A 16,544-nucleotide genomic window follows, 5' to 3' on the forward strand; every position below is an offset into this window, starting at 1 on the left:
AAACTGTGTGTAGGACTTGAAACGTCCTGTCTTTGGCCACTCCTGGTGGACAGCACACACAGAACAGGTGGGTAAGGACAGACTGGCTGTTTGTCCCTCACTGGCTGACGACTGAAAACTGTGTTTGCTACTTCCAACATGTTTGACGCTGCTCTGTGGATGACCGACGATATTACAGACGTGTGTGTGTGCTTTATGTCCTCACCGTGGTCTTCTCCAGGCAGTGCAGAAGGTGATGATGGTGCACCTCAAAGTTTGGGTTGGCCTTACACACCAGCGCCTGTCCTGCTTCCTTGGACGCCTTTAGGGCACAAAGATACATCACATGATCACTTAGTGAACACGCCATTGGACACACCTTCACCCCACCCAGAACCACAGCCCAGAGAGGCCAGTCCCACCATGACACACATGGACGGGGCTAACATTCCCCACACCTTCTTCTTAGAGTCACCGTAAAAATGTTTCATCTGTGCAGTTGCTTTTACCCACAATCCCCTGCTGGCCAGAGTTAGAAAGTGACGGAGCGCTCACTGGTTCAAGCCTCATTTGATCCAAGAGAGCCACCGTAATCATACTGCTCAGGGGTTCAGGCTGAATGAGACGCAGTTGGACGGACAGAGGGACTGAAGACTCTGCGATCATGGGGAATTCAGATACTGCCAAAGGAACAGTCCGGCACTTTAGGAAATATGCTTGTTAGCTGTCAGAGTAAGCCAGCCCTGGACTGACTGACTTAAGAGTCCCACCTGGGGGACTAACCCTAACCCTAGGGTAACCCTATTATTTTATGGGGACTCAAAAAAACACAAGCCTTCGTCTGCTCACAAGTTCTTGGTATCTTAGACGATGGCAAGTATTTAATTCGAGTCTGTAAAGGAAGTGATGCACCTTAATCCTAAGGACTGTAAAGGAGGTCATGAACCTTCAAAAGCAAGTAATGAATCTTTTGTCCTGGGGGACCTCGTTGGGACTCTAAAGGAGGTGACACATCTCACTCCCGAGGACTTGCAGCAGACCTCGAGGGCTGACTGGTGGCCGAGCTTACCACCTGGTTCAATATAAGTATGTCCCAGATCTGTCTTTTATATTAATCTACACTTTTTCTTTTCAGCCTCCTCCTCTGACTCTGGGTAAGACATCGAACAAGTTATTTTCTCAAAATGTCAGACTGCTCCTGCGAACTTTGTCGAGCACTGCTGTCGTCCACCGTCGCCTCTGCGTCGCATTGGCCTGCCCTGTGCATGCCGCGTGGCTGGCTAAGTGACATGCAGCTCAGCCGGATCTCATTCCTCCACACAGCAACGGACCCCAAGACGCGAAGTGTTGATGTCATGAGCAGCGCAGGCCAAACGGTCAAAGCCGAGCCACATGGGACGGCCAATCAAAATGCATGAGACCAAACAAAACACAGAGGAAGAGAAGGAAACGCACAGCAGAGAAGAAGAAAGGAGCTGAGGTATGGAGGTGGAGAGCGTCTGTAGATGAAGATGTTGGTTTCCTGTTGGTGAGGTGGCCCACACCTGAGGACCAGGGCATGCACAGGTGACGGACGAACGCATGGAGGGGTGGACAAAGTTGGTCTGCTCTTATGTGAGTGTGAGAGGTGACAGTAACATTTCCTGTTGACCCGCATCAGTTTTAAGGCCACATCAGCGCTCAGCGTCTCCATGTGGCTCAAAAGTAAGAACAAACAAGGTGCCTGAGGCGTTCTACGCTGCTCGCAGTGACGGTACCTTCAGTTCTACAAAGCTGCCAACAACCTTCTCCTTGTTTCTAATGTGGTTTGAAGACAGGAACCAGTCGACCCTCAGAGCTGGATCGGGTTCAGCGGCATATGTTGACTCTGAACAAGGAGTACTCATGAGTACTGCAGTGTTCAGAGGCTTCAAACGAAAAGGCTGCATGTTTCAGTTCATGTCAAACGTTTCAAACCAAATGTGAAAATTACAGTTTTTTATCACGTTCAGAAGTTTTATGATCAGCTGCAAAATGCTAGAGCTGAGCCAAACAGATCAATAGATAGAGAGAGAGGAAGACATGGTAAAGAGACGATGAAGGAGAAACATCCCTGAATGAACGGTGAAGGAAAGGCAGCGTGAGGAGGTTCACATCAAGCATCCAGCATGCAGCAGCCTGCAGCACGTTCGGCCAACGAGGACGACGAAAACACCAAAGAAAGAAGAAACCAAAGCATGGAAAACAGCAGCACCACCCGCCGACGATGCACGTCCGTGGTTACCTCGTCCTCGAGGTCAATCAGCAGCCGGCTCTGTTTGTACTGCAAATAAGCGTTAGCCCCTCCGCTCTTCACCGCGCGAATTCTAGCAAGCCTGGTTTTCTGTTTGTGAACACACACAAAGGCTTCATTTAGCCCGCCCACCGCACTGTGTGTGTGTGTGCGTGTGTGTGTGTGTGCGTGTGTGTGTGAACAGAGACACTGAAAAGCTTGGTGTAAAGTTTCAGATTCGTTTGTCCTGATTCATCTTGTGAATACAGACTTGATAACAAGATGAAACATGACGTTGCTGTTTCACATCTTTCAGAGAATCAGGACACGGTTAGTTTGTCTTTGTCTTCTGGTGGACGCAGCGCTCTGCTGCAGAAACCTGATCAGCACTAAATCTGCAGTAATGATATGAAGAAGATCTCAAACGTATAAAAGACTTTCCTGGCAGGTCTGAACGTGGACAGCAGTCAGAGTGAGATACAGATCTGAACATTAAAGATGCCACAAATATCATTTTGGACTCGTGCTGATGACGCGTTACAGTGCTGATAAACGGTTCGTTTGGAGGCTGCAGAAAACGATGCTGGTCTGCAGACAGTTTGTGGTTTTACTGTGAGCATGGTGTTTCTTCAGCCTCCCTGTGGGATAAACAGACTGCAGCACAAGCAGAAAACTCGTCTGTTGATGTTGGGAGGAAGTGAAGCCTGGACTGCTTCCTCTCGCCTCCTTCCTCCCTGTCCTCCCGTGGATACGCAGAAGCTACATTTCTAATTCAGAAAAAAGGGGCAAAGCACGAGTTCAGCTGTGATCAGACGGCAGATACTTTGTGTTTTTGCCTCTTTGGTCTCCTTCAAATTGACTTTTCCTCTTGATGAAGTGGAGATCTGCTGCAGCGAACTCAACAAACCCTCGACAGCACATCAGCACTTCATCCTCTGACTGCACCGACAGCTTTACGTCTTCAGAGACCAACAACTCGAGGACAGACTCGGTTCAGAGTCCTCAGTTCAAGGATCAGTCAAACCACTCGATGCACAAACATCAGCCCAGAATCACGACTGATGTCACAAACTGAACGCTGAACGTGCTGTTTTTAAGAAATCAGGGTGTTTTGGAGGAAGTTTGGGGTTTAAAGCGAGCGTGGTCACCTTCTGCGCTCGCCTCTTCTCGGCTCTCTGGCTCTGGTGGTAGATTCGGCTGAAGTTAGAGACGATGACGGGAACGGGCAGGGCGATGACCAGCACGCCGCTCAGGGAGCAGATGGAGCCGAAGATCTTCCCCATGATGGTCTTTGGTACCATGTCGCCGTATCTGACGGAGAGAGACAGCTGATTTCAGATCAGGAGTTTCATGAAACAACCTCCAACGACAGTTTAACACATCACACAACATACAAACAGCACGACAAGATGTCTTCACAAAACACAACGGAAAGCTTTTCAAGACGGAAATGAGCAGAAATTCAAAACATGTCACATTTAATCTGAAGCTAAAGGTTAAAAGGTTAAAAATTAGTTCAAATGTTCTGTGTATGAGCACAATGAGCCAAAGTATCACGATCACCCTTCAAACATGGACCTATCTTCTGTCTTTTTATGACACTCTGAGACGCTGCTGTGTTTTTCAATGTCTATTTAAAGTACTGCAGAGTTTAACTTGCAGACAAACTGTATTTATGAATAATGAGCGTTCAGTCGGCTGCTGTTGACACAAACTCCATGTTTGAACAAAATGCACAATTTACTTTTTCAGACAATCAGCAGAAAATGAAGCTGAGGCAGCGTTTTCAGAACGAAGCTGCAGTTCAGTCAGTGTCCACATGGAGGAGCCAGAGAGCCATGGAGCTCCTCAGTGACTTCACCTGTGACTCCCCATCACAGCAAATACAGGAGAGATCTGCAGAGCGAGTTCAGTCCAGAGTCCAGAGTGACAGAAGAAGAAGAACATCTGACTCATTTTACCAGCAGGGATGAAGAGACGTTTAATAAAGACGTGGAATAAAGACGTGGAATAAAGACGTGGAATAAAGACGGACGTTTCCGTCAGTCTGCTGTGAAACTGAGGACGTTTCTCTAAAAGCTGCTTCCACAGCAGCTGAGGAAGAAGAGGACAGCCACGTCTTCACTGAGCCTTCAGGACGTTACTGTAAGCCTGGAGAGACTACAGGACATGGACTCGGATGGACACGGACACTCAGCGGGACAAAGACAAAGGCCTCCTCAGGGGAGCTGAAGGGGAGTCAGAGACACTGCAGGAGGTGAAGTAGAGTGAACCCAGAAGGAAACACAAGCTGAGGTCACTCAGTCTGACTTCACTTCCTGTGGACATCAGTGTCTCTGACGTCCAATCAGAACAAAGCTCCAGAAAGCCGTCAGTCACGTGTTTGTCTCTGGTCTGAGATCAGCTCGTCTTTGTCTCCTGTCTGCTCCTCATGCTCCTCCAAGGTGACGCTAAACTTTGTGTCAGAGACGAATCGCCTCGTCTCCTCCTCCAAACCTTCAAAGCCCCGAGTCACAGCCAATCAGAGGCTGCGACCTTGTCTATGTGTGTGCGTGTGTGAGTGTGTGTCACAGTAAAGCATATAAAATTAGAAACACACACTCAGAGTGTAGGTGTGTGTCAGTCATGTGACTGCGTCCTTCATCAAGGATGTGTGTGTGTGTGTGTGTGTGTGTGTGTGTGTGTGTGTGTGTGTGTGTGTGTGTGTGTGTGTATGCCTGCTCATTAATACACACTCACATACACACGAGTGTGCTTCTGTATTTATGAGGACCCTCTGATCAATAACTAACCCAAATTTAAAAGATGAGAAACAAACAACAGAAACAAACTCAGATCAGCTCTGAGGTCAGTCAGAGAGCTGCTCTAGCTGACAAACAGGACACAGAGCTGATCTGAGGTCAGTCAGAGAGCTGCTCTAGCTGACAAACAGGACACAGAGCTGATCTGAGGTCAGTCAGAGAGCTGCTCTAGCTGACAAACAGGACACAGAGCTGATCTGAGGTCAGTCAGAGAGCTGCTCTAGCTGACAAACAGGACACAGAGCTGATCTGAGGTCAGTCAGAGAGCTGCTCTAGCTGACAAACAGGACACAGAGCTGATCTGAGGTCAGTCAGAGAGCTGCTCTAGCTGACAAACAGGACACAGAGCTGATCTGAGGTCAGTCAGAGAGCTGCTCTAGCTGACAAACAGGACACAGAGCTGATCTGAGGTCAGTCAGAGCTGCTCCCCTTCTGTATTTTTAGGTCTTCTCTCTCTTCTTTTTCCTCAGAATCACCTTCATCATCAACCTTACACACACACACACACACACACACACACACACACACACACACACACACACACACACACACACACACACACACACACACACACCACCACCTTTACCTTATCGACCACACAGACCCACAGAGACGTGTGTGTGTGTGTGTGTGTGTGTGTGTGTGTGTGTACAGCATGTTTTAGTCATGTTGAAGTCTGAATCATTCATGTTTCAATTTGGCCGAACGACGCCTCGCTTTCTGCTCCGCCACTAACAGGAAGTGCTCGACAAACAGCCTGAACATACACACACATGCGCGCGCACACACATACACATACACACACACACACACACACACACACACACACACACACACACACACACACACACACACACACACACACACACACACACACTCAGATGTGTAGTAAAATGCTTCTTAATGAGACACATTCATTATAGATTAGCATCATCTCTGAACATGGTGTGTGTGTTGTGTGTGCATGTTGTGTGTGTGTTGTTAACACAAACAGGTCGCTCACAGCGATGTGATGGAGGCCACTCTGACAACACACAGGGTTATGAACAGTTTATATTCATATTTAATACATCTGGTTCCTCTTCACAGCGGCTAACAGGCTAACAGCTAACAGGCTAAGAGCGTGACTATGCAGGTGTAACATTACCTGATCACATCACCTTCCAATCTGCACTAATGTGATTGGCTGAGAGGAAGACGGCACCTGATTGGCTCCAGCTGAATTCTTTTTATTGTTCTTTGTGTCGAGAGAAGAAGAAACTAAACAGATTAAAACTGTCAGAGTCTACACCCATCTCCTTCTTACACACACACACACACACACACACACACACACACGCACACACACACACCTGGTGTGTCTCACTTTGATTTGACTGTCATCATACGATCTTGTGATGACTCGGCCGACAGATGTGATGGATTACGTGCTGGTCCCCAGCCAATCACAGTTCACCGTCCTTCACGACCTGTGTGATGTCATCAGGAAGGAGGAGCTAGGAACAGACTTCCATCTCTCCCCTTCAGTGGCTTTGTTCTTCTTCTACTGCTGTTAATCTGCACAGTCTTAATGATGTCGTGATCTTTAGTTTGTCCTTCATAACATTTAAATAACCTCGAATCTGTGTGTTCTATAACACACACACACACACACACACACACACACACACACACACGCACACACACACACACATCCAGACAAACACCAATTAGCAGCAGCTGTGGAGGCTGAACAGCAGAAGAAGAAGTGGGGAGGAGCACGACAAATGAAGAAGAAGCGAGAGGATGGAAATATCTTCCTCAGCCGCTGTTTGTTCTACACTAATGAGGACCACACACACACACACACACACACACACACACACACACACACACACACACACACACACACACACACACGCACACACACACACATCATAGGTTCAACAGTTAGCTCTAGGATCTCCTGCAGGAGGCCTGAATCCACCTGAAGGAGCCCTGAAAACCTCCTGTGGAACCAGCAGAACCCGCTCAATGAGCGCTTCCATTTTCCAACATGGCTGCCCGTCCCGCCTGTCCTGCTCAGCCCACCCGTCCCACTCGTCCCACTCGTCCCGCTCGTCCTGTGGACACGAGCCGTGTGAGGAAAGTTCTCCGGGACGTTCTCCTTGTGGTACGAGCACGGCGTCCGGACATGCGGCCTGATGTTTGATATTCACCTCCCGTCCCGTCTGACTGGGACTCCTCGCAGCCGATAACGATAATAAGTGACTGATTGCTCCGCCGGCAGCCATTAGCCGCTAATAGACGCAGCACGCCGCCTTTAACCAACATTCAGCCGTTCATTCAACCACGCAGCGGAGAAACTTTGCAATTAAGTCCGACCTTCAAACGCAAACTGCACAGAGGACGATGAGGGCAGCGAGACAAAAGACGGCATGAATGGAGCCATGATTTCCAGTCATAACGGAGGGTGATGATGACGAAGATGAAGACCGGCGTTCCTTCCTGCTGCTGTCTGACGTGTTCATCAGCGTTTGTGATCTGCGGCAGCTTTAAACCAGGCAGGAGAGAAATCTGCTGCTCGCTCGGCGTCCTGAACCTCGCCTGGTTTTCATCTGTCGGTCGAACCAAACGAGACGTTTTGAGACTTCTGGAAACTGTGACAGACGTTCTGCTGTTTAACGACCTCGGACTGTTTCTTCTGGTTTCCAGTTCTGCTTTACTGGTTTTTCTGGTCCATGACGATCTTATAGTCGTTCGTTCTACAGGAAAGTTAAACGCCGCTGGTGAAACGATGATTTTCCTCCCAACAAGAGGAACTGAGTCACATGATCCGACACGTGGCTCTCCATGGTCTTCAGGAGCCCCCTCGAGTCTCCTCAAAGACCCCACACCCTCCTGAAGGACTCAGCGGGCCTCCTCAGGAGAAGAAGCTGGTAATGAACTCTGCAGTCAAAGAGCCGAACAGATGCTGTCATGTCTTCAAACGCACTCATTCGTCTTCTGATCAGACGGTGCAGGCGAACAGCGAGGGGTCACAGCAGTTAGAGCCTCGCTGAGATTCGATCCAGTTTTGTGGCCCAGGAGATTAAATCTGTCACTACCACAAACAGAAGACAGCCCAGATGTGAGTCCGTCCACACATCCAGCTGTGAATCTTCCCATTGGCTTCAATCTGACACCAGCAGACTGGTTTCCATCTGATCTGGGTTCAGCTTTGTGTCAGCAGACCGAAGCAGCAGCCGACTGTAGGAGCTGGTTCAACAGCAGCTTCGGCTCCTATCGGACGGACCGACTCGTCCTCGTCCATCCTCTCCGTCCTCGTCTTCACTCCTGCAGAGAGATAAGAGCGGCGTCTTCTCACTCGGTTTCAGACTGGAACCACCTGCTCGCCTCTCTCAGCTTATCTCACCTCACGTCTTAATTACAAACTCACACTTCAATTATCCTCGCCGGCGCTCTGTTGACCTGCGCTCAGATAACGAGGAGCCAAACACCAGGATGAAGAAGTGAACTGCAGTCTGACGGCCAATCAGCCGTCGGCTCTGAGCTGAACGATGGTTCTGCTGCTGATTTCATTATCATTCGCTCTGCGTTCCTCTTTTATCCCCACAAACAACGAGTCCTGATTCCAGACGGAAACAAACAAAAGCAGCTTCTTTTATGGTGGATCTCACTGAAATGACGACCGTCTGTCAGAGGTCGTCGTCTGGAGCTGCGAGGGTCAGGGTCAGGGGTCAGGGGTCAGGGGTCAGGGGTTAGACATGAGCTGTTCATGTGTTCACAAGGTTCCTTTGATTTTAAACTGAAGAGGCTTTGACGACGAAGACCAGCCGGATGGATCAGTCCTGTCAGCAGGAAACAGGAAGTCAACCAGTTCTCACTCTGTCACGTCCACCGACGTCCAATACAGACACACGAGACGTCTTTAATCGTCTGTATGAGACACACCGTCCACTGAAAAGTCCTCTGTGACGCTCTGAACAGCTGCCGTCCAACCGTCTCATCCCAGCGACTTCCTGTTGGACAGCCTCTCTGACGCCGTCCACACATCAGGGTTCGTCCACATTAAACATGGACATCATACCACGTCTTAGCAAGAGACGCTCCTGCAGGAGTTTTTGATCAGGAACTGTCCAACGTGTCGTCTTATTGAAGATCAATGTGATAAAACGAGGCCTTAATGTTCAGATTCAGACTTCCTGGAATCTGAACAGCAGCTGAGACACGAGACATGAGACACAAGACATGAGACATGAGACATGAGACACGTTTGCTCAGAATGAAGCACAAACTGAAGACCTGCTGTCAAAAGTTCACCTGAAGCTTCGACCTCTGAGAAACTGACGAGCTGCTCCAAACAGTGAAGATGGAGTTATTAATCATTGAGCTTCTGACGGAACAAAGACTGGAAACAAAAAGCTGAACGACAAAGAAGAAAGTCTCAAAGTTTCACTTCAATTCAACGACGATCAGATCTGAGTTTCAGAAAAGCTGCTGGCACATTTAATAAGACAGCCGTCACTCAAACACCGCAGACAGAGACTCATCTCTGGGACAGAGGGACACCGGGCTGAGACACCGGGACAGAGAGGGACACCGGGCTGAGACACCGGGACAGAGAGGGACACCGGGCTGAGACACCGGGACAGAGAGGGACACCGGGCTGAGACACCGGGACAGAGAGGGACACCGGGCTGAGACACCGGGACAGAGAGGGACACCGGGCTGAGACACCGGGACAGAGAGGGACACCGGGCTGAGACACCGGGACAGAGAGGGACACCGGGCTGAGACACTGGGACAGAGAGGGACACCAGGCTGAGACACAATTTTAATGTCCGACCAATAAAAGCAGGAGGATTGAAAGACATGTGCTGTCTTCTCAGACGAACCTGAGACACAGAGGACGAGTGAAGATCAGTCAGCAGTTTGATCTGTGATCTGATCTGAGAACAGTTCAGTTTCTGTCTCTTTGAAGTTCACCTGTGACGTCTCACTGACTCACTGACTGGAAGTCTGAGACGAGACAGACGATTAACATCAGTCCTCAGAGTGTGTGTGTGTGTGCGCGCACGCGCGTGTGTGTGTGTGTGTGTGCGCACGCGCGCTTGTGTGTGTGTGTGTGTGTGTGTGTGTGTGTGCGCTGTATTAACGCCTGTCAATCACTGATAACAGTAAAGAGACATTTAAATGATCAGGATCCACTTTGACATTAAAACCATTAATGTGCTTTAATCCAATTAATATGAAGCTCGTTAACACACACACACACACACACACACACACGCACACACACACACAAACACACACACACACACACACACACACACACACACACACACACACACACACACACACACACACACATCCAGCTCCGTCCGTCTGTCTCTCAGACCTGAGACCATTTCTGTGACTGTGGACGAGAGTCTGGCAGAGACAGATTGAGAGGCAGCATCTGGAAATATTACAGCCGTCTTCAGTCCTCAGTAATCTGTCTTCTGCTGATCCATTCAAACTCTCACTCATTCTCCTGTCAGAGGAGGAGGAGGAGGAGGAGGAGGAGGAGGAGGAGGAGGAGGAGGAGGAGATGGAGCGAGATAACAGAAAATAAATGGAGTCCTGGGGGAAGACAGCAGAAATGTGGAGGACGAGAGAGTAAATCTAATTTTCAGTTGTGTGCCTGTGAGGCTCTGAAACACTTCTAACGTAACTAATTGAAAAGCCAGATTATGTGTCGGCTCTGCGCTGCGGCGTTGACCTTTGACCCCGGCAGGCGGCCGCCGGGTCTCCGGCTGTGAAAATCCTCTAATGAGCGGCTGTAAACTAAGAGCTCACTCTCCCTTTGCTCACTTTCTAATTACTGTAAACTGCTTTTAAACAGTGTCTCTAATGGAGACAGCTCAGCTTTCAGTCCATCAGCTCCTTCACTGCAGGGGACAAAGGACAGGAGACAGGGGACAGAGGACAGAGCGACAGCTGAGACGCAGGTTTCAGTGGAAAGTCATATCTGATCAGAACGAGCTTCTGTTAGATTCTTAACACCCAAAAGAAACGGACGGAGACGGACACTCAGCTCCTGATGCGGTCACAGTGGAGGACGTTCAGCAGGACAAAGACCAAAGACGGACACAAAGGCCCGGCTGGAGAGTTGAAGGAGGCTAGAGACATTCACAGGTTCCTCCTCAGAGACACAACTGAGTCAAATTTCAACAGACATGAGACATGGACGACACAGGACGCGATAGGTCCCTTCCAGCTGGACACCGGTAGGTCCTGTCCAGCTGGACGTCAGCAGTGTTTCCACTCAGAGGACACATAAAAACAGCAGCCAAAGGAAAACAAGTCAAAGGTGTCCTCCAGCCGGGAGGACCGTCCCCACAATGCAGTGAAAATCAGGTCTCGTTGGTCTTGTGAGGACATGGACATACGCTGTCCTCGATGGTCCCGGCTGACTCTCAGCGCCTCAAGCATAAAAGTGAGGTCTCTGCACTTGACATCACGACTGTTGGACAGCCGTCTGGAGATGAGACTGAAGGACGCTTCAGTTTGTGAGGACGTAAAGTTTGGACGTCTGAGACGGAATCTGGTCTCATGAAGAAAACCAGGACGAGGTGAAACGCTGCCGACGCCTCTGAAGACGTTCATGACTTTAATGATCAGAGGCAGAGCAATAACTCTTCATCCTCGTCTTCGCTTTTTATTGTTTCTCTCTCAGAGACGCTGATGAGGTCAAAGGTCAGCTGACAGCACATCTGTCATAGAAACAGGGAAGCGAAGCGATTGGCTGCATCAGAGTGAAGCGACGAGACGCTTCTTTGGGGTTTATTCCTTCACTTCATGACCTCCTCTTCACTTCCTCCTCTTCAGCTTTCCTCTGTTTTTATGAGATTCAGGAAATCTTTTTTTTTTTGGTCACTTTGGCAGAATCGCAGCAGCTGATTGGCTGCAGCGACTCTCAAAGCAGCAAAATGAAAACGGCTAAAATGTCTTTTCTGCCGTTTGTGTGTTTAAAACAAAAATCTGAAAAGTCTCAGATTTTAAGAGACATCAAGAGTTTGTGATCTACACCAGGATTACAGTGATGTCAGACTTTCAGATGTCCTGCGTGTCTCCAGGGAGGACGGATGTCCTAATATTTCTGAAAAGGTCTCAGCTGACGACCTTTCACTGACGAGTGATTCATAAATGAACTCGAAACAAAGCTGAGACTGAAGATGAAAACAGGATGCTGCGTTTTACGTGAACACAGCGTCAGTGAACGCCTCCCTGAGCTCAGTCCGGCTAAAAATAACCTGATATAGATAAACGAGCAGCATTATGTATGAGTCCTGCCCCGGCTGAACCAGGATCAGCTCTGCGTCCTCACGGATCCTGACGGACTCCTTGCGGCGAGCGTCCTCAGGCGGACCGTGACAGCACATTAGCATGAGAGCTCAGTGATGGACGATAGAGCGAAGATCTGAGGCGGCGAGGAGAGATGAACTTGAATATGGAGATAAAGATGGTTTCATACACTGACCCCCCCCTTTTAAGCTTTAAAGGAAGATAAAAGAAAGTCTTCCTCTGCTGAAGCTGAGAGGAGCTCAAGGTCGGGAAAATCAGCAGACCCTGGACAGCATCGCTGAGAGAGAAGAGACTCTACGATTCATAAAAAGCCGCGGAGAGTTCATAACCAGAGCGAGAAAAGCAGGTCAGTTTATTCCCTCGCGAGCCGTTTCCTCCATTTTACTGCTCTCCTTTCTCTTCAATCAGCAGCACGGCAGATTTATGTTCAGCCAGAGTAAAACCGCCGAGATACAGCAGAGAGTCTGAGTCTGAGCAGAAGAGGAAGAGGAGGAGGAAGAGGAGGAAGAGGAGGAAAAGGAGGGATGCCCATCACGCCATCACATCTCCGGTTACGACCTGATCTCCGCCTCTGAAGATGAGTCTGTCTGAACGCTGAGGAAATAACGTGAGGATGAAGATCAATGCACCCCACATTTTCCCAGGATCCTCCTGTTTTAACTCTCACGCGTTTTAACTCTTCATGAGATCACGCTGATGTTCTCCTCCAGCTCAGCAGGGGGCAGCGCAGAGCATCAGCTGTGACATCAGTGACGTCAGAGCGACGGACCACCTGATAAAAGAGCTCAGAGCGTCTCGTCCAATGAGAGGAGGCCGACCTGAACTCCTCGCCGCGCCGCGCCGCTCAGTCAGCCTTGTTTGGTGGGTGAGTTGAGGGACGGCTGTGGCTGTGCTCAGGAGGTCGGTGGTTCGATTCCACATGTCGAAGTGTCCTTGATCCAAGATACTGAACCCCAAACCTGCTCCAGGTGCTGCACCATCGGTGTGTGAGTTCACATGTGTGTGTCTTTGGTACACACTGTACTCACACTACTGCAGTTCTACTGCATCGTACTCCATCTTCTGCACCTCCTCAGGTGTGAGCCATCAGTTCAGCCAAGCTCCAGGTTCTCCAGGTTCTCCAGGTTCTCCAGGTTCTCCAGGTTCTCCAGGTTCTGCAGGATCTGCAGGTTCTTCAATCCACTTTAAACTAAACCAAGAAGCTCAAACGATCTGCAGCAGCATCGCGGCTGAGTGTGTGTGTGTGTGTGTGTGTGTGTGTGTGTGTTCCTGTGTGTGCACGTGTGTGTGTGTGTGTGTGTGTGTGTGTGCATACAGTAGATGTTCTGTGATTACACATTAGGGAGGGCTGATGATATTTAAGGCTGAAGAATGGGAAGAAGAAGAAGATGAAATGATGTGTGTGTGCACGTGCGTGTGCGTGTGCGTGTGTGCGTGTGTGTGTGTAATGTGAGTAACTGTACCAGAGGCATGAATAGAAATACTCGGGGGGTGATGGAGTTAATTAAACATGGAGGATACACACATGCAGGCTGCTGATATATGCACACACACACACACACACACACACACACACACACACACACACACACACACACACACACACACACACACACACACACGCATGCATTGATTCCCTCTGTCCCTCATCCAATCTATATGTGACTTCATTTGCATGAGCTCATATTCACATTTACTTCAACGGCAGAGAAACAAAACTGTTCAGCTTCCAGAAGAAGAAAGTCAAGACGCACACACACGTATGCGCGCGCACACACACACACACACGCACGCACGCACGCACACATGCACACACGCATGCACGTGCACACACACACACACACACACACACACACACGCACGCACACACACACAAGCACAAGCACACACACACACACACACACACACACACACACACACACACACACACACACACACACCATCTCTCTCCGCTCTTTAAATGGAGTCATTTTTCTTCCTTTGTTTGGGCTGACGCTCATTTGCGGCTCCACCAATCACCCGACAGATTGAAGGGCAGAACCTGTGGTCGTGTTTGTGTTTGCAGGAAGAACTTGTTCGCTCAGCGTCAGACGCCGTTATCGGCTGGAGCGGTCAGGGTTAGAATAAGTGTGGATTGAATGCTCGGACACATTTAGCTCCTGATTTCCTTTTCTCTTCTGAAACATCGGCGGCGCCTCTGCAAACATGTCAGAGCAGGACGAAACCAGCTGACAGCCCAGACAACAGGCCGTAAACCCTGCTAGCCACAATGCTAACGGTTTCATTTCTAAAGAAACCTTCAGTCTGAATCTACCCGACCAAAAGACGTGAAAGGGGAACGTTTGCATGTTCATGTGAGCAGAGTTCATCCTGTGCAGCGCTGGCTGGAGGAAACTGAAGCCTGCAGCTTTGCTCTGGACTCAAAGTCACTTCATGACTGAAGAAACTGGAAAACCAACGCGGACGATCGAGAACCACCATCGATGAAACCACAGCACAGCCTCGTAGTCTGTTTTCTGCGCTGTGGCCACATGTAAAGTACCAGGATGTAAAGCGGAGCGCTCAGAGCGCGTGCAGAACGCGGCGCGGTGCACATCGACGTGCCCTCGTGTGAAGATGTGATGTGAATAATTGAATCAGCTCTGCGGCTTAAATTCCAGCTGAACTGTGAATCAGGATCAGCTGGCTCGGCCTCAGCTCCCTTTAATCACATAATGGCTCGGCCTTCTGGGAGATGTGGTTTCTGAGCGTGCCAGTTCGCCGTGAAGAGCTTCAGTGTCGACAGAGGAGACCCACGTCAGCGTTGAGTCGAATATTAAACTGACCTGGCGTCAGCGCCGCGGGCAGACGAGGATTTATGATGTGATGCTGCTGAAACTGGACGCTCTTAACCTCTTCAGCTCTGAAGTTACAGCCAATCACATCACCTCTTTCCCTCCTCGTAAGAAGCTCAGAGTTTTCTCTCAGGAGAGGAGATGATGCACAATCATCGCAGGTGAACGTTCAGCTTCTTAATTAGCTGCAATGGTTTGAATCCTCTGCTATGCTAAGAGTTGTTAGCTGTTAGCGCTAATTTGCACAGTTTCCTCCAGATATGTTGCTTGTGTCCCCAAAGACTCAAAAACTGTGCTGCTCCATTTAAGACGTTTGATCACTTCACAAAAACGATTCTTTGAGCCAATTTGGGGCAAAAACACAAAACTTGAATTTGAATTTTAAACGTGAACAGCTGACGTTTCTGCTGCTCGTTCTGAGCTTCCTGCTGTTCATCTGAGGAGGAAACAGTCGCAGCGAGGAACGAAAATGCAGATTTTCTTTGTGTTCATTGTTCAGCTGAAAACTGTCCCAAAAATTCATCAATGGACTCGACTCTCAAGACATCAACAAAGATTTCACCAGGAAAAACTGTTAATTACTGTTTCAAAGGGAGAAATCGATCAGTATTCACAGGTGAGTCACAGGTGTTTCATGAAGCCTTTTCAGCTCCAAACAAACGACTTCCAGCCTTCAGACCGACGGAGCTGCTTCAAGAACACTGAACCAGGAGGCTCTGAGCTGTAGACCCTGCTGGTTTGTCCCAGTCTGATCAGAGCACTGATCCATTTGACCGCAGGAGGACGAACTGGTTTAACTTTGTTTGAATGATGTTCAGGTTTTCATGGTGGAGGATCTCCTTCTTTCCTCAGAGCTGAGGTCTATTAATCATCTCATCACACGGTAGAATCATGTGAGCGCTCAGCCTATTCTTCTCCTCTGAGCTCGGCTGTGACCCCTGTCAGGAATCAAAGAAGAAGAAGAGGAGGGAGGATGAGATGAAGAGGCGACGAGGCTTCCAGCGGCACCAGATTAACGTCTCGGCAGCAGCGCTGCTATTTATCAAGACTTAAGTCAGCCAATGACAGCGCGGCGCCTCATCATGGGGCTATTAGAGAGCGAGGAGATTAGCTGCGAGGTCTCTGTTAATGTGACGGCTCCTTATCAGAACATCTAACACTCGCAGAGGATTTTCTGCATCCATGTGAGCCTGAAAGGAAGCAGCGTGGACGGAAAGCCGTGAGGCTCATCAGCAGAGCTCAAATTTATGACGATCTGCCTCCAAAAACACGATAATTACTGACGACTGGCCTGATTTCCCTGCAGGAGCCTTTGTAGCTTCATCCACAGCGCCCTCTACAGGGCCAGAG

At 49.3% G+C, this 16,544-nt stretch overlaps 1 protein-coding gene across 2 annotated transcripts in view; it reads right to left on the reverse strand.

Annotated features, from left to right (window-relative positions):
• The window catches only part of kcnd2 (potassium voltage-gated channel, Shal-related subfamily, member 2), a 43,197-nt gene that overhangs the window by 6,047 nt on the left and 20,606 nt on the right, over positions 1–16,544 (reverse strand). The window contains exons 2-4 of one of the 2 annotated variants that reach the window (XM_070992622.1): positions 3,379–3,541; positions 2,243–2,341; positions 206–301 (exon numbers count right to left, since the gene is read on the reverse strand). In XM_070992622.1, the coding sequence (XP_070848723.1) occupies positions 206–301; positions 2,243–2,341; positions 3,379–3,541 (358 nt within the window). The remainder of the gene's footprint in view (positions 1–205; positions 302–2,242; positions 2,342–3,378; positions 3,542–16,544) is intronic. The other variant, XM_070992623.1, reaches the window with a different exon arrangement.

This window comes from Chaetodon trifascialis, chromosome 22 (genome assembly GCF_039877785.1).
Source record: "Chaetodon trifascialis isolate fChaTrf1 chromosome 22, fChaTrf1.hap1, whole genome shotgun sequence".
NCBI lineage: Eukaryota > Metazoa > Chordata > Actinopteri > Chaetodontiformes > Chaetodontidae > Chaetodon > Chaetodon trifascialis.